The sequence below is a fragment of the Barbus barbus genome, assembly GCF_936440315.1.
Source record: "Barbus barbus genome assembly, chromosome: 13".
In the NCBI taxonomy this organism is placed as follows: domain Eukaryota; kingdom Metazoa; phylum Chordata; class Actinopteri; order Cypriniformes; family Cyprinidae; genus Barbus; species Barbus barbus.
The window spans coordinates 25,829,289-25,848,073 of NC_136741.1; the positions used below are offsets into that span (position 1 = coordinate 25,829,289).

General features: G+C 37.8%; 1 protein-coding gene across 1 annotated transcript; it reads right to left on the minus strand.

Annotated features, from left to right (window-relative positions):
- Positions 1 to 460: 460 nt before the first annotated feature.
- On the minus strand, positions 461 to 12,550 carry LOC306879289 (ephrin type-A receptor 2-like). Its single transcript, XM_079432106.1, has 17 exons — positions 12,361 to 12,550; positions 12,040 to 12,107; positions 10,253 to 10,916; positions 5,516 to 5,671; positions 5,088 to 5,420; positions 4,659 to 4,786; positions 4,201 to 4,378; positions 3,937 to 4,042; positions 3,667 to 3,722; positions 3,375 to 3,500; positions 2,757 to 2,942; positions 2,592 to 2,653; positions 2,289 to 2,498; positions 1,954 to 2,103; positions 1,535 to 1,728; positions 1,287 to 1,442; positions 461 to 1,174 (listed from the first exon to the last, which is right to left on the minus strand). Exons 1-17 carry the CDS (start codon positions 12,443 to 12,445, stop codon positions 1,066 to 1,068), a joined length of 2,967 nt encoding a protein of 988 aa, XP_079288232.1. The 5' UTR covers positions 12,446 to 12,550; the 3' UTR covers positions 461 to 1,065.
- Positions 12,551 to 18,785: the final 6,235 nt, after the last annotated feature.

Sequence of the window (18,785 nt, forward strand, 5' to 3'; positions counted from 1 at the left end):
ATTGTGCTATGTGTCCTCTGTATATGAATATCCAGGGTAAGTGTAGAAAAATGAGCCTGGCCCACACCGGACCCGAATAGACAAGCTTTTGCACAATTAAGAGTTTAAATTATGTCTGCTTTTGTATTAAACACACCCAAGGCCACAGTCAGCATTCATTCATCAAGCATGTTCATTCTACCACTGCTTGGACCTCTTGAGCTACAAAAATAGCTAATTCATGATTATTATGATTCATTAGTCTTCGCAAACATTCATCGGTGAAGGACTGATGTGAGTCAGGACTATTACAGACACTTTGTCTCCACTACAGTGAATGGCTTTCCAAACTGAATTTGTGGAGAGACTTAGATCTTACGGACTACCGCATAGTGTCTTCATCAAGATTATCTAAAACTAATTTTGGGCATAGTGCATGGAGTTTGTGTGAAGTGCATGATGGTAAAGCAATGACATAGGATGAGACTTACAAAATATTTTAATACTATACAGTACATTATTTTCTTCACAAACACAGACAATAAATATAAAAATAAATATTAAATAAAAAGAGCTGAAATAAGACATGTAAACATTCATCCTATCTTTCAAAACAGGAGGATGTCTGCCAACAATTTAACAACATATAACATTTACTACTAAACTTTTTACATTTGTAATTGTCCAACCTTATATCAGACTTCAACCCCTCACATTTGGCAACTTTGTTTAATATGTGGAATATTATGGCAATATATGGGGACTACAGTAATAAAAGGTTACTATCGTTTTACCCTTGATAGTACCTAATCATCAGACCTGAGGCAGTAGTTACAATATTTTAAAACAGACCATCATATGTCCACCGTGTGCTTAATATGGCTTAAGTTAAAACAGAATCACAAAGAGCATAAGGGTCCATCTGACATGTAAAATATTATATAAAAAGGAGAAACTAAATATCAAAACAGTAAAGTGATTATATTCCCAAAGGGAATCCGTTTCATTTAAGGAGGGCATTCTGGTCTTTATTCAATCAGCTTTTTAAAGTCCAGTCCAGAACAGTGCTGCTTCACGCAACATCTTTCACACTGCAAACAGATCCAGGGTCACCGTCGGGTCTTGCAGGCCCAGAATGCTGTAGGCTATTCTCTTCTGATGACCTGGCAGTCGCACTCCAATGTTCTTAATGTCCCTTTATGAAAAAGAAAACAGAGGACGGGTTAGATGAGGACATTAATCATTTATAACCTCTTGTAATTGGGTCATTTTGTGATTCGTTTATGCATGTAAGTAGGCATGCTTACTCAATTTTCAAGCGTAGCACCTGTTCCATCGTTTTAATTCCAGCAAGGGCAAAGGTTTCTCTGTATTGGGCCATCTTGATGGATTCCAGCCATTCATCCACTGACCTGAAGGGGGCGCCATCACTACCACTAGTGCTGGGTAAACGAATAGAGACACTGTGGGGAAAAGATATAATTATTAAAAATCTCAATATATATAGCATTGTAGATTTCTGCAATATAACAGCAGTCTGTTAACCGTTTCTTACCGTGGGTCGATACTAGCAATGGCAGAGAGTGACTCTGGGTTGCGAAGCAACTTCTCGAGCATGTTGACGATATCAGTAAAGCGTGGCCGTTTGGAGCGGTCCTGCATCCAGCACTGCAGCATGAGATGATTGACTGCAGATGGACAGCCCATCGGTGCCGGCAATCTGAAGCCTTCGTTTATGGATTTCATAACCTGTGATCAAATATACAAAGAAGACGATGAAACTCGTGTTCACAGAGAACTAAAAACTTTTTAGAACATTGCTAAGTGGTTATTTCCTGGCCCAAGTGGGGGGAAAAAGCCCACAAAATTAATGTTAATGATCCCTAGATATGGTGATTTTGTAATCACCCAATTTAGGTTAAACTCCTAAAGTATGAGAAATTAGCAATAATAAATAAAATAAATTTCCCATACCTCATGGTTGCTCATGTCCCAGTAGGGTCTTTCTCCGAATGACATCACTTCCCACATGACAATGCCGAAACTCCACACATCACTGGCTGAAGTGAACTTCCTGTATGCTATTGCCTCGGGTGCCGTCCAACGAATAGGAATCTTTCCTCCCTAAAAGAGTAAGAGTTAAGGTTAACTCAGCATTTTGTTATGTTGAATTTTATATTTAAAAAAAAAACCTATATTAAATCACTTTAGATAATCATTTTAGAAAACAAATAGAAATATTCATTTTCAGAATCGTGAAAATGTTTTAAGAAATTTATACAATGATTCTATGCATTCATATAACTTACAGTAGTCGTGTAGGTTCCCTCAGGATAGTCCTCCAGCACTCGTGACAGGCCGAAATCTGAGACTTTACACTCCAAGTTGCTGTTGACCAGGACATTGCGAGCCGCGAGGTCCCGATGGACATAATTCATGTCTGAGAGGTACTTCATTCCTGCCGCTATGCCATTGAGCATTCCCACAAGCTGGTATGAGGAAAAGTCCCCATCATGGTCCTATGGAGCAAAAAGAAACAGATTAGTGTTTCTGCTCTATCTAAGCAAAGGTATTCAGATATTAAACATTTACATTTGCTGACAGAAACATACCCTTAAATACTGATCCAGAGCTCCATTCTCCATGTACTCTGTGATAATCATGGCGTCTTTGACTGAAATAATAGGTAGAGGAGAACATCCTGTTAAAACATGTACTGTTTTGTGGAATGGTATTCTAAAGTACTGGAAACTATGATTTGTCGGTATCATTCTTACATTTAGTGACAACACCCTCCAGACGGATAATGTTCTTATGGGAAAACTGGCCCATAATACTGGCTTCACTAAGGAAGTCCTGCCTTTGCTTCTCAGTGTAGCCTGGCTTCAGGGTCTTTATGGCTACTGCGACCTCACAGCGCCCTGGTTTCTTCAGAGAACCACGGTACACCTCACCAAATTCTCCTGTAGAACAGTATGAAAACACATTTGTTAATTAAAAATGTAAATTAAGATGCAGAAAAGACACTTTAAAGGGTAAAACATGGCAAGTGACTATTTTTGAAATACCTGCACCAGAGTTGTTAATGTTAACTAAAACTGAAACTATAACTAACTGAAATAAAGCTAAAATTAAAATAAATCTAAATATTACATAAACTTTAATTCAAACTTTGAAAATGAGAAATGTTGCCTTAAAAACGTTTGCATTGAAGTAGAATTAATTAATTATTAATTAAATTAAATTATAATTAAAAAAGGAAAATTAACCCATTTATAAATATTAAAAAAAAAAAAAAGTCAAAAGCACATAACAAAATTAAATAAAAATAAAATAAATAAAATAAAATACAGGAAAATTAGATAGGATATAATTAATACTAAAATAACACTGACCTGCCCCAATGACTTTCTGCTTGGTGATATTACTAGGGTGAATTTCACTGGCAAACTTGAGGACAGCCGCACAGGGGTCTTCATATGTATGGGGATCAATGTAGGTCTTCAAAGGCAAGAGTTTTTCTGTAAAATAAATAGGTAGAGTTTAACCTTGATTGCATGACGCCCACCAGCTTTGAAGATTAATATATATATAGGGATTTTCGTGCAAAGCTATTGCTGATAGCATCAAACATGACATCTTAACGCCAAACACATGAATCCAAAAGGGATTCAGTTCATTTCTTACCTGGACATGAAAAGTAATCTTCATCTACTCTCCATCGGACATGGGAATTCACCCTCCTGATGAAAGAACATTCAAGATCACATTACTGACTTAATTTAAGCTCCTATCTTGATGATATCTTAAATGAGAAAGATTGCGCATCAAAGCTGGAATGTAAACAGTGTGGGTGAAGCGACTAAGGCAAAGTTGGGAAATCCTGCTCTGTGGTTGGAAAAGAGATAAAGAAGAGAATAGAATGGAAAAAGTGAGACCAGAGAAACGTCCTCTAACCTTTTGTGCAGGAGCAAAATAACCACCACAATCAGCAACATCACTCCGCCCCCAGCGATGGCTCCCATGACAACCATGGAACTATTCTGTGTCTGAGATTCCGCTGCTGAATATAGAACAAAAAGAGTTCTCTTTACTCATACTGACAAACATTGGCACACCACCCACAGCCTATCACAATCGCATCCATGTTACGCACTTTTATACACGAAAGCATTAAAAGACTAAAACAAAACACCCACACATGCATTCGCACGCACTTACAGAGAGCCAACGTCTCAAATTCAAGCTCGGCGTTGTGGCTGCTGGGATGGCCTTCTGCCGTCAGGGTGTGAACGCGGAACACATACTTTGTTCCTGGTAAGAGGTCATTAATCTGCACAGAGTTCTTCTCCAGAACCAGAACCGTGTAGGTGGTGACGTCCATCTCTCCAGGATCCTCCTATGAAACAATAAGGAGAGGAAATTGAATGTTTATTCCAAAATGGTAAAGGCAGACAACATGGAAAGGCCATGGAGAGAGAAGGAGAAAGCATACAACAGTCAACTATATTTTCTAAAGAAATGGCTAAGGTTTCACAATGTCAAGGCTTTGCTATGCCGTTGCTGAGGTGTTCTGTATTACTAGGGCATTGTTAAGTGTTTCCAATGTGTTCTAGGTGGCGCTCAAGTCTCTATGATATTCATATAAAAAAAAAAACTAAATAAGATATCATAGTCACCTTCTTGCGGTACATGAGCTCATAGCGGGGGGAATTGTTATTCTGCACATGGTGGTCCACAACCCAGGATAAAGTCAGACTGCTGGTGGTCCGATCTTCAACTCTCAAGTACAGCACCCTCGGGCCATCTAATTAAAGAGGCACAATTCATCAGTATTTTGGCTAACCATCAATGTCTCAATTTACATGTAAATGCCATTTGATACAGTGTCTTGTGATCAGTTCTCCTTCATGTTAATCTGTTAATCTTATTGAGCCGTGACAGGCAATGATGTAGCTCCGCCCACAAAGAAACCACATTGGTTCAAAATTCAGCAATGCATTAAATGCAAATGGATGTGATTTTTACTGCATTTTCACTACCACTGTATACAGAATTATTGCTTGTCCCTCACAGTGCAATTTAAACTTAAATTCTTAATATCTAACCTGTGAAGTGAAGCACTGTTGTAATGCTAGCCGTGGCTCTCTTTCGACTGAACCGGGACACGCCACTTTGGGCCTCGACTGTAAATGTGTAGTTCACATGAGGCTCCAGCTCGCTAACCACAACCTCAGGGTCTTTCAAGGCCATCTGCGCATGCTCAAATCGCACCCTCCCGCCACACAGCGAACACAGACCACCCTCACAGCGCTCGCACACCACACTATATGTGATATCGCTTCTGCCGCCAGTGTCTGCCGGTGGGCGCCAAGTCAGCTGCAAACTCCCTGCAGTCAGGAGAGGTGTGTATACCAGGTTTTGGGGTGGGCTAGGCAGAGCTAGAAGAGCAAAACGTGATGTTTAGAAACTAAATTAAAATGCAGAGAATAAAAAAAACTTTGTAGATGAGCAAAAAATATATATTCACACTTACAAGAGCAAGGAGCAGAGTTAGGGTCCGTAGGGGCCCGGAAGAAGCCCTCCATGCAGGGGCACAGCAGTGCTCCATGACCCGAGCGCTTGGTGTTTTCTGGACAAACTTCACATAGCTGGCTGGAATCTGTGCTCTTGTAGAAACCCGGCTCACAAGCTTAAAAAAGACAGAAAAAACAGGTGAGCATGAGACATTTATCAACTAAAAGGACATAGATTCGCATCACAGTTTCCTTGTTTTTGGCCAAACTTTTGGCATAATCACAACTGCACACAAAAAGAGCCAATCAAGATGTCAAGCAACTGACAGGCTACATACAACAGGTATTCAAACATTCAACAAACAAAAAACTGATCACACTTCACAATGCAACCGTAAGATAAAACCAGTCAAACTGGTCGCTAACTTTTGTGTAGTCCCTTTATGACTAATTATATCTGCTGTTAGTGGCGAAATACTGAAAGAAAGAGATCTGAAAAATGCAATGAAGCACATCTAGATGTTCGTTGGACAAAACAGGATGTCGGAACTGCAAGCGTCAATATAATCCCTCTGGTCTCCTCTTCTCCTCCTTTCCTTCCTCTGCCGAAGGATGAGGACATGCTATAACACACACAAAGGGATGAAACTCTGGAAAGAAGGAATGGAGGCCGGGGGTGGGGGGGGTGATAACAATTATTAACAAAGGCGGCCAAGAGCAATGATTCAGAATCACATGCACGGACTTAAGAAGAGGCCGGTTCTGATAGGTGTACTTTTAATGGGCATGAGAAACTCACTGGCTTGCAAAATCACTGAATATAGATTCCACAGAGCTGAGGAACTTCCTTTGAGGGGAGTTTGTCCCCCCTGGGGCCCGTCTCTCAGTGCTCACCTCAAACAAAGGGCCGAGTTTCAGATTGACGACCGGTGGGAGGTGTGCGAGTGTGAGCGTGAATGGGTGCACGAGGATTGCTGACAGAAGTTCTCCCGCTGGGATTTTACATTGGGTTTTGTGTATTTGCTCTGTGTATAAGGGTGGACGTCTATAGGAGGGGGTCCGCATAAGAAAAGCAGCCCTTCTTTGTGCATTTTATTTGAAGCCAGAACAAGAGCGGGAAACTCCCACTCTATTCCTCTAATCTTCATGTTTGTGTCTACTGAGAGTGGCAAACGTGAAATCGGTCTGAATGAATCCAAATTTCACCAAACGCCAAGATGCGTGTCAGCCATGAGTATTAAGTCTGATTCAATATGTTAATGCTGTTTCCATGGGAACTTTGAGTGAAATAGGTTTAGAAAGTGCTTTGTAATGTTTGACTTGCTCATGGCACCACTGATGAGTCAGGCTGACCGATTTCAAGAAACTATTTAGGGCAATGTTGTGTTGGTGGACAGTCAAGGAGCCATCAGAAACAGTATGTGAGAAAAAGTGACCATTTTGCGTACTTGTGCCACGTTTATGTTCCCACAACCACTTAAATATGCATGACACAAATGATTGGCAGGGCTGATAAGACTAAGTCTTTGGCTGGTGAACATAATACACAAAGGGACTAGTTAATGCCCTTTGGGTAAAAAGGTCAACAGTTAGAATAGCAGTTTCAACACAGTAGTCCTCAACAACGTGTGAGAGCAATCCTGTGGCTTTTAAAGAAAACTAATGGTTTAATGTCAAGAAATGTTTTCCTAAACAATATTTAATCATTTTCATGTTATGGCATATAAATAAAATTAAATTTTAATTACCACTTTGAATAAATTAAATAAAAAAGTGAATTTAGGAATCACAACATAAAACATGTACACTATTAAAACTAGATATTCATTTTGAGTTTTAATGATTAACTTTACCTTTAACCCACACTCATGTACATGTCAAACTATGGAAAAAGAGAAAGCACAATTAAATATGCAATATTGGCCAACACTGCTAAATAAAAATAAATAAATAAAAATTAAATTATTTAAAAAAAATAACGTATTAATGATACAACATTTATACTTTATTCATGTAAAACATAGACCACACTGCTCTCCAAGTATTAGTAGCAGAACTGAACCACATAATTACTAAATAAAGTTCCCACCCTCTAATTAAACTGGATTAAACATCTATTAAACTGGAGCTAATTTTAAAAATGATTATGGCCACTTCATGTGACAATGCAATTACGTGTATAACATTACTCTTATATAACATTTTAAAAATAAAACATGACATTATAGTCAGCTACTATGCAACATCTCTGGTAGACTGGTATCAAATTCACAAGCGGTGGAACACTTGTGATCTCCCCCGAAACTTCTCAATTCCACATTTCTTTGGCTAACCATTCAAACGAGAAACCTTCCCCCCATCCCAGCCCGGCAACCAACCACAATTGTCCCCAACAAACACTGGCAGGTGGCGATAAGCTGAACAGAACAGCAGTCACGTAGAAAACCACTCGTAAAACTCCCATGAAACAATGACAACAGCAACTTCATTGTTTCGACGGTTGTTTGGGGTTAAGAACCCTCTTTTACATTGAATGCTTTAAGCAATCTTTTCACTCTGTGGAGAAAAATCCAAACCAAGTTGAATCAAGAGGTATGGGGAAAGGTTGATAATTACTACAGTCTTGGGTTGATGAACAAATTACAGTGTGAAACAGTAATTTACAGAAGAAGAAAAAAGGCTTTGTCAGAATCAGAACGGAAAGAACTGCAGGTTGGGATGTCTGGACATGTACTCCTCATTCCTGAAACATGTCATCAAAGTCAACAAGATATCAGTCTCCATTACATCTCCCCCATGAGCTGTTTCATCAGGTCATCATTCATCACACTTCTCCCAAGGGTGTCAAAACATTTAGCATGTCTCTTGGAAACTACATTATGAAGGAAATGTGTGGAATCTGCCCTTTTGCCAATAACCCTGAATGCCTTCAGATATTCTGTTCTTCAACGTCCGTTTCAGGTGCAGGTTCCTGTTGGGCTGCCAGAGGCCAAGGTCTTTAAAACATGCTTTCCTGAGATTGCCCTTCCTATATGGCTGAATTTGAAAACTTTTTTACTGCATGTTCAACAAACGTGCCCTGCAGTTGGTCTGCAATGTGTTTACCAATGGATAGATTTGAATTCCTTTGGTTTTACGTATTACAGTAACGTATAAATAGCGTGTCTACTCAAAACCACATTTTCCCACAAATACAAAAGGTGTCCAGAGAAGTCCAGCCCAACCTTTAATTATACGATGACTACCCTAGATAGACCTTGGGCATGCCAAACCTTCTCTGTAATCTGAGGTTAACTGTTGTCATGGTAACACACTTACACATACAATGTAACACAGGTAATGGTAGCTCTGCCCATTGAGTCATATCAGCTGGCGGAGGGTATGGGAAAAGTGTAATAAGACCTTGGGGGAATTCCTTGAAACTAGTTGGGAAAACCTTAAAATGAAACTTAAAATAATCTTTTTTTTTGTCAGAACTTGTTATAGTGGACCAATACTTAATACGCACTTAATGTATGAATGTAGCTATGTTAGATAACACCCTAAACCAAAATTGAGGGGAAATGACTTCATATATCCACTAAAAAGAAAAAACATTGGGACCAGTTGGTTAAGTCACTGGCTGATAAAAAGCATTATAGCTCATTATTGAAGACTAACCCTTTCACCCAAACACGTTATTTAAGTTCTATTCAAATGCAAGATATCTGAGAAAGTCCAAAGGTTAAAAACCTATGAAGGCAAATCATACCACTGTAACTATGTACATATACTCATTAACAATAGTATCATGGTATCTTCACGCTTCCTTCTCGAAGCACTAAGCACACATGTAGAAATAATACACCAGCAGGTGAAAGGGTGTGGAGATGGCTGACATTCCATTTGACTTGAGTCATATTTCTGGCCTCTCACAAACTTTCAGACAGCTCTGTGGCAACCACAAAAATCTTGCGAGCTTCCCAGAACACACCCTCACCCGACAAGACACTTACCATCTGCCCACCCACAAAGACCTGCAGTTGTTCCCAAATTGTCTTCAACTTGTGTAGAGATATTGACTCAAACAATGAAATAATGTAAAGTATATTATAGCGACGGACCGATTTCATTTAAATATTTTTGTCTAACCACTTTTGGGATAATGACAATCTGATTGTATATTCAATATTGCCAACCAATTGGCCTTTTAAGAGATAGGTCACCCAAAAATTCTGTCATTAAATATGCACCCTCATGTCGTTCTGAACCCATAAGACCTTTGTTCATCTTTGGAACACAAATTAAGATATTTTTGCTACTAGAATACTTCATATGTGCAAAGAAAAGAAAAATAGCTTTTTTGCTCGAAGACTGACACGGAAGAGAATAAATTGTTGAATAAAGTTGTTATTTTTGTTTTCTTTGTGCACAAAAGTATTCTTGTTGCTTCGTAAAATTGCGATTGAATGGACTATTTTAATTATGTTCTTACAACGTTTCTGGGCCTTGAACGTGTCAGTTGCATTGCTGTCTATGCAGGGTCAGAAAGCTCTTGGATTTAATCAAAAATACCTTAATTTGTGTTCCAAAGATGAATGAAGGTCTTACGGGTTTGGAACAACATGAAGGTGAGTAATTAATGACAGAATTTTCATTTTTGAGTGAACTATCCCTTTAAGTAAAAACCCATGTCGATTAACCACTGTTAAATAAGCATAGGTTTAACATATCACTGAAGCACAGAACCCTACTAAACAATAAACATCAAAACTCACCTTTGCAAGCATCTCCAACAGCTTGGTATCCCGCTCGGCAGAGACACTGGCCCACAGGAACGACCCACTCTCCCTCAGCGGTGCAGTACATCCGAGGAGCAGCTTCTCCAACCACCACTGCGTCCTTCACACAAGTGCCCTCCACCTCCGCCAGCACTCCTGATGCCACCTGCTCGGGAAAGGCGGCCAGGCTTCTCATCGTAGCTGGGCAGGTGGTGTAGAACACCCTCAGCCCCAAGAGAGCAACACAGCCCCCTAAATCCTGGAAGGCAAGGTAGAAGCCCCTTCTGGAGAGTGGGCCGATGCTCTTCGTCTCAGTGTTCACTCGCAGATCAGCTCGGCCCCCTCCACGATTAGCTGTTACCTCGTCTGGGGCTACGGTGGCTATCTTTCGAAACTGGCTCTTGCGGAAATTTGTGCCAACATCTGTGTCCGTTTCGCTTAGATAGAGGCCAAAAGTCTCGCGGCAGGAAGGTGACGAGCCACCAAACGAGTTGCAGTCCCGTACGATAAAACGGAGCTCTACGGATACTCGGGAGACATCGGCCCTGCGCTGGATAAATGTAGTACGAAGCCAGTTGTTTTGTTCTTTGTCACTGGCAACGTTGCACACACTGTAGGTGTAAAGAAGAGAGCCGTTCACCACCGTCTGGACAACTTCCCACTAGGAAAGATGGAAAAAGAGAAAATATTAAACAAATAAAAAATGTTTATTTATTTTTTTAAAGGTGAAGCATTTTATTTCTGCATTGCATAATTTAAGACTGGTTTTAGTCTCATCCCAAACTCATGCCACCGGTTAAGTCAGTCTTATCAGGATTCTCAACAAATAACTGAAATATCCCAATATCCTCTATTCCAAATGTTAGACTAAAACATGACATTCTGAATGTGGGAATCACACCTCATTAGAAGGGTGTGGGAGACAAGCAGGCCTCTGCTCTCCTCTTTTCCACCATGCTATGCCTTGATACAACTCCCTTTTGACTCGACTCTTCAAAAAGTACTGAAATAGCTGGCAAAATAAGTGTGTCCTCAAAGGGTTTTGTGGATCCAGAAGCTGAATAGAGCTGATGCCTTCACGACATCAGGGAATGAAGATGACAGGACTAGCTTCAAAAAGACTAAATAAACCCTTTAGCGTGTGAGCATGCACGGTCAGGGGAAGTGGTGGAACCCTTGCAGTATATCTCTTGAGAGGTCTTTGTGCAGCTGAATAGGAATTCACTGTGAATTTTTATAAACCAAAGCTAAAAAGAAAAAAAGTGGGTTGCGTACGCATTCTACCGCCTATAACCGGAACTTATTTAGGACATATTTAGACACTCTGGTGCAAAACAAATATGCTACACATAAAAATATATGAACCTCATTGCATAAAACAGCAAAATCTATAAAAGAAGAGGCATCTGCAAACAACACTGATCTGACCATTTTTTTAGAACTAAATATACATTTCTGAGTATTGACAATCACTATATATATATATATATATATATATATATATATATATATGACATATTGTTTATAAAGTGATTGTCTAATAGGCTTGTGGTATCTGGCAAAAATACATTGGTTGAAAAAAGCCTTTAAAAAATCTTTTTAATGGATTTGAGGATATGACTGATTTTGATTGGTGTTTTAGTGCACGAAATGACACCGACTCATGCATCTATGTAACCTCTTTAAGATGTACTCAACAAAACTGGACTGAAGGGAGTCTATTCATGGATCTTAATGTCGGGTATGGTGAATGTACAGGGAACATATCAATTAATAAGACTCACCCCTTCTTCAGTCGGCCAGGTTAACCAACCTAATTCACTTCCGGCAGCCTTCATATCAAGTAGCACATCTAAGAAGAACAAGTCAAAGAAAGAAAAAAAAAGCAATTTAGGTTACTTATTTAAATATCGATTTGTAGAGGGAAAATATAATCATATAGGCTAGATAGCCTAAATATGTTTCGAAATATTATATAAAATCTAACCATTACGATTTTGTCCACAAATAATATATTTAATTCATGCATCATGCAGCAATTATAAATAGAAACGTGAAATCTGAGTAGAAATATTAGAATGAAGAAAACCTCGGTCTGTACTTACGTTCTTTTGACTGGATCCCAATAAATACGTTGTTAACAAATAAATACAAAAATAAGAAATGAAACGGAGTGCGTCTGTATTCCATTGCGTTTGTCAAATTAAACTTTTTGGTCCATGCGAAACTCCTCCGACTCCTGCATGAAGGAACTTACTAAGTGGTGTTGAGGTTTCATTCATGGATATGGGAAGTGAAGTGACTCCGCCCCTTGGAATGCGTTCCATATATGGCGCTGGTGGGCTTGTCCTGGGACCAGTGGTGCCCCCACACCTGTTCAATGAGTTTCGGATGTTTGGCCACGTTCATTTGCACAATAGTAATTTTAGACGATTGGGTACGGTATCAGTTCAAAGAGAGAGCTTTTAGTATTCCTCTCCTTTGAAGCTAATATCCAGGTATTTCTTTTGCAGACTGCAATTAGTTTCATGTTTTTATGCGGTTCACCAGAATTTCAATAGGCTTAAACGAAAAAGCAATGTTAGTAATGGTTATTAACAGTGACTGAAAACAATTTTAAGATGTTCACAAATTATTATATATTGAAAATACGCTTGTCTAGTTGCAGTTGTCAGGATAGAGATTTTTTAATAGATTTTTTTGTAAAGATTTTTCCAGCACATGTGGGTAAAGTGGAAAATGCTTTAAAGCATGAACTGACACTAAAGCTATAGGCTGATGTGGTATAGGGCATACTAAAGCACACGTAATATATTTGCCAAACCAACCATCACTATTTATTCCCATGACAAGTTAGAGAAGGGGTCAAGTGGGCTTGCCTCAATGAATGAATAACTGCTAATGAGTTGAAGGAGTATGAATATGTAGACAGCGAAATACTACAAACAAAAGCATCACCAGGCAACGCAAAGGAATGCTTGAGTCAAGTCTCCTTTGTGCGGCAGTCTGTCAGAGTTCCTTGACCTGGGAGTCAAACACAAGCTGACTTCTTCTCAAGAGCTTTGGAGGCTGCCTGCATTGGGAGAGCAGCTATAAATATTCATTAGACAGACAATGAATGAAAGACCTCAGCTTTAATTCTAGACAAACTCAAGCAGGGATTTATGTGGCAGGGTTCTAAACAAAATCAAGACTCAGAGAGTTTTTAATATGAAGACTTTAGACTGATCTATCAGTTTAGCTATTTAAATTCTAGTCTCCAATATATTTAAATGCACTGTAAAAATGTTAATAAAACAAATATTATTGTAGTATGTTTTACAAGAAAATACTATTTTAGTCTTTCTACTACTTTAATGTGTCATTTTGTTTCTTTGTAATTATTTGTGAAATTTACTGAGTGATAATTGTTTCACCACCATTTTTTTTTCAGTGTAGGCTATGCCCACAGAGCAAAATTAGGCCTATACCAACTATAAAAATCCAGAAAGAACTACGTGTACATATAAAATTTTCATTTGTCAGAACAACATTCAGACCCTTCATTCCAAACCCCTTTATCAGAGATGATTCAAGTAAGGAATATTCTCAGTCAGCTGGTTTTAGGGTTATGTTCACACATGATGTGTCTGCCAAACATGCCTGGCAGAGCTCCAGGTTAAAACAGCTAACCAACTAAACCAAAATTATTATTGAGGCAAAAACAGATTTTTCATGTAATGGTAAGTTTCGAGGTTTTGGGCTATGTGGCTTGTCATAACATGTTTCAGACTACTGGAAAGCAAATTGTTTTGGAAATGTATGCAAATTAGTGCATGTTTAATTAAAAAGGGCATCATTTGCATATTTAAACATTTCAGAAAAATATTATATATATTTTTTTTTTTTCTGTAATCAGTCAGCTGGGGAGACATTAAATTATAGGTTATATATTAGGTACTTTTTTTACCCTATTCACCTGGAGTGTCACCTTAAATTATTAAAATGCAGTAAGAAAATACTATGCAAGTAAATACAATACAGTTACTGTGAATTAGAATGTTATTTGTCCCTATTAGACAAATGTGACTCTGGACCACAAAACTGGTTATAAGGGTCAGTTTTTGGCAATTGAGATTTATACATCATCTGAAATATGAATAAATAAGCTTTCCATTGATGTGTGGTTTGTTAGGATAGGATTTGGCTGAGATACAACTATTTGAAAATCTGTAATCTGAGGTTGCAAAAAAAAAAAAATCAAATTACTGAGAAAATCGCCTTTAAAACTGTCCAAATGAAGCTCTGAGCAATGCATATAACTGATCAAAAATTAAGTTTTAATATTTATGGTAGGAAATTTACTAAATATCTTCATGGAACATGATCTTTACTTAATATCCTAATGATTTTTGGCATATAAGAAACATTGATCATTTTGACCCATACAATGTATTTTTGGCTAGTGCTACAAAAACACCCCTGCTACTTATGACTGGTTTTGTGGTCCAGAGTCACAAATAGCATTCTGACATTTGTAGTGGTATATTGTACATACCACTACCAAGCTCACTAAAGTCTAACATGCATATAAACTCCCATATCAACTAGTCCAAAAAAGTGCAGGCCGATTAAAAATAGCAAGCAGTTGGTCACAAAGGCAAAACTGAATGTGATCTGCTTATTAATAACATTCCTTTGTGTATTTATGTGTGCAACATTTATTAACGCTTAAACAAAGTAATTCTTTGTTTTTCACGCCAGCTTCTATGAATGTTGAGTACGACTCTTAATTTTTTGGAGCAAGTGCTCGGCCACACAAAATGGATGATTAATGACTTCGCTCTGTTTGGTGTTTAAGCACAAGACACTTGTGTTCAGAGGGACATTTGTCTTCAACAAATGAGGAGCTAGAGCCATTGAGATGCCCTCACAATGCCGAGCTCCCTTTTCATTCAAGGGCCATGTGTGTTGCAGGAGGCCTGAATTATCTGCTGCACTCCCATCAACCCCCCTTCACCTCTCCACCCTGTTCCACACAACCGCCAATACAAAGCACTTCACGCCAGGAGGTTGGCCCTTTACTCCGGGGGTCACGGATCTGCAGTGAGACCACTGCTGCAGGGTCATTCAACTCTTCCACCCCTCAACTCCCTCTTGTCACCCTCGTCACCACCTCTCGCCAAAAAACGCAAATACAGAGGCGGCCTTCCATTGTAGGCTGCGTCGAGACTGTCTGCCCCTCAAAAGCTTTGTTAACGCTCCTGATCCTACACCGATCCCTTTACTGGGGGTGACGGGAGTGCTGTTGCGGGATATGTGCCAGTGACATATGGCGAGATGTTAACACATTATTAACGCAAAGTTAACTAAATTATTTCTGTGAGTCATGAATGTAAAGTAAAAAAAAAAGTCTTTAGTCACTTAAGCCATACTTAAAAATGAATGAACGTCATTGCATAATATTACGAAATATCAAAGCAAGTGGCATTTCATTTATATTAAGCTAACGCAATTTTTTTTAAGCACAATTGTTTTTATTTCACAAGAGACTTTTATTAAATTATAGAACAATGTCTACACTTGTATGGTCGTCAAACATAAATGGTATGTCTAGTTAAAGTGAATTGTGTGATTTCATACATCCACTTGGTTTTAAATAATGACAAAAATGTATGAGAAAGAGAAAAGTTAAATTAAAAGAATACTTTTATACCTCAAGGACACATTAAATTAATCAAAAGTGACAGTAAGTACTTTTACATTGGTACAGAAGATTTATATTTTAAATAAATGCAATTCTTTCAAACTTTCTAATCATCAAAGAACCCTGAATTTTTCCTGAAATCCTGAAATGTATCATGGCATCCTCAAAAAATATATAGCTGCACAACTGTTTTCCATAAGAGATATTTCTTTAAAGACACCAAATCAGCATATTAGAATGATTTCTGAAGGATCATGTGCCACTGAAAACTGGAGTAATGATGCTGAAAATTAATCTTTGCATCCCAGGAATAAATTACATTTTAAAATAGTTAAAATAGAAAATGTATTTACAATTGTAATATTCCATAAAAAAATATTATTATATAATATTATAATTATATTTAATATATTCATTAAGTTGATTAATAACTAGTTGAACATTGAAAATTAAATTAAATGCTAGCTTAAACAGATATGAGATGTTGATTATTTTTAAAGTGAAAAATTCAAATGAAACCACAGAGTGATATGAGAGACATGCATGCTCCGTGGGAAATTAATTACCTGTAACATTAGTCAATTACACACGTAGCAGTATTATACAATTACACATGACCAATCAGAGTCATTCCAGAAAACAATAAATAAATGAATACATAAAAAAAAAAGAATTCCAGAAAGCCATGTTCTGAAATATAATTGTGAATGTTTATGTGCTATACAATTACACAAGTTCTCTTCTAAAGAAATGCTGTTTCTTTGATCCACCGCCAAACTAACAGCATTCATTCACTTCTTAATCTGGGAGTATTGAACTCTTAAGTAGCAGGCAGAGCTTTAAATTAGTCAATGCTTAGACACAGGGATGATAAATGTAATGTGTGTTGGTGAAGAGGCCCAATAAAGAGGATGGCACACATTCATATGCATGTGTTTGTGTGCTCAGCTTGATTGGAATGTTGTGCCGGAGGAAGAACAAAGAACTTCAGGAGGAACAAAGCACTTGAATCTAAAGGAAGGAAGGCAAGTGGCAGGGTGGCAGTGGGAAGGGGGTGATGAGAAGAACATGGACGGTTGTAAGAAGTGTGGGAGATCTTACGCACAATGAGCCCCCTGGTGCCATAGCCATTCTTACCTCCAGCTCCCTTTAACACACACACACACACACACACACTCAAATCACAAGTAGCCCCATTGGGTGCACGTTAAGACGGCGACAGCTGAGCCCCCCGATTTTTTCCTGCATGACACACATGCGTTCACACTCGCAAACTTGCTACACCAGAGACACTTGTCACACAAACAGGAACTTTTGTCACCTAGTTTACAGTTTACATCTCACTTTGGCCTTAACTGGTGATCTAGCAGGGAGGCCTACACTAGTGTGGTCCCAGCTGAGAGTACATGTGCATCTGGGTATAAAATCTCTCATGCAACACTGATAAACCCAATGCAATGTTCTGAACAGCATGGAAATACAATCATCTTCATGAAAAGACTATACAAATGGTTGACGAAAGTTTGTGTGACTCCAACATTATTACATATATTTAATGATAATAATATTTCAGACACTTGTCCAAAGCGTAAGACTTGTAATGGTACTCTATGAAGACTATATTAATTTTTGAGATTTTATTTTCCATTTCCATTTTTATTTGAGTTCAATTATAATTCAGGTGTGTTTTTCCTGTTTTTATTCTTTTTAATAGGTCTGTGTAGTTTCTATTACTTTTTTATTTCACATTTTTGTATTTTATGTTACTATAAATAATGATTGACGATACCTAAGAAAATAAAAAAATATTACCTGTACTATAGGAAGGCCTTTTTGTTTATGTGAATGCATATTAGATTAGATTAGATTAGATTAGATTCAACTTTATTGTCATTTATGCAGAGTACAAGTACAGAGCTAATGAAATGCAGTTTGCATCTAACCAGAAGTGCAAGAATATAGTGTTTTATATACATATAAGTGCAGAGTAAATGAAGATATGATTTACAGAATGTACAGTGGAATTGCTATATACAGTATTGAGCAGAGTATATACAGATATATGTGTTATGTTTTAAGTTTTTGTTAGCAGAAGTGTCATTTGTTGTCTAAAAACCAATACAAATATTAAAAATATAAATATGACCAATAAAAGCTAAGAAGTTTTTCATTCATTGATTAATTTCTCTGAAATGTAGCAACATTTGCTGACACGCTTAACATGTAGCTGCGGGAAATGTTTTGGATTCAAACAGTGATGAGTGACTTGATTTAACAAGCATTCAAACAATAATAGCCGTGGGAGATGATATTATATGATTGGAACAGATCCTGCAACAGAAATGTAACATTAAAAAAATGCTTTTGATTTTACCAATGTGTGTAATCTAAATTTATATAATGTTTGAGCTACTAGCATCACCAAATAGAACTGCAATAATAGTTATGTTCGGACTATCATGCTAACACACTACTCTTAATATTTCTGCAATACAGTATATGATTTGAAGTGGATCAAAACCTTTCATCAAAGTTGTCCTAAAACCTAAAACCAAAATGTGTTTTTGTCAACTTTATTGATCCACCTACACACCATGCAGATTTTCAGATTTTGCTCTGCGCATGACTTGACTTTCCACTTCCTGTATAACAAATTAACCGGAAGTAACAGTAACTGCAATCTCTTTTCTGACTTATTGTTTGAGCATAATATGTGATGCAGTTTTACACTAAAATATATATTTTTTAAAAGTCACAAACTCGACACTGAAGCATTTGCTATTAGAGAACATTAGAGAAGCTTGTGTAGCTTGCTTCACTTACATTAAATAATAATAATAATAA

What these genes read in the sequence shown, in the direction of transcription:
- LOC306879289 (XM_079432106.1), bottom strand. Translation starts at nt 12,445, where the DNA reads ATGGAATACAGACGCACTCCGTTTCATTTCTTATTTTTGTATTTATTT. An exon ending in ATTGCTAGTATCGACCCACG is followed by an intron (nt 1,443 to 1,534) that starts GTAAGAAACGGT and finishes TTTTCCCCACAG; the next exon opens with TGTCTCTATTCGTTTACCCA. An exon ending in GTGCTACGCTTGAAAATTGA is followed by an intron (nt 1,175 to 1,286) that starts GTAAGCATGCCT and finishes TTTTTCATAAAG; the next exon opens with GGACATTAAGAACATTGGAG.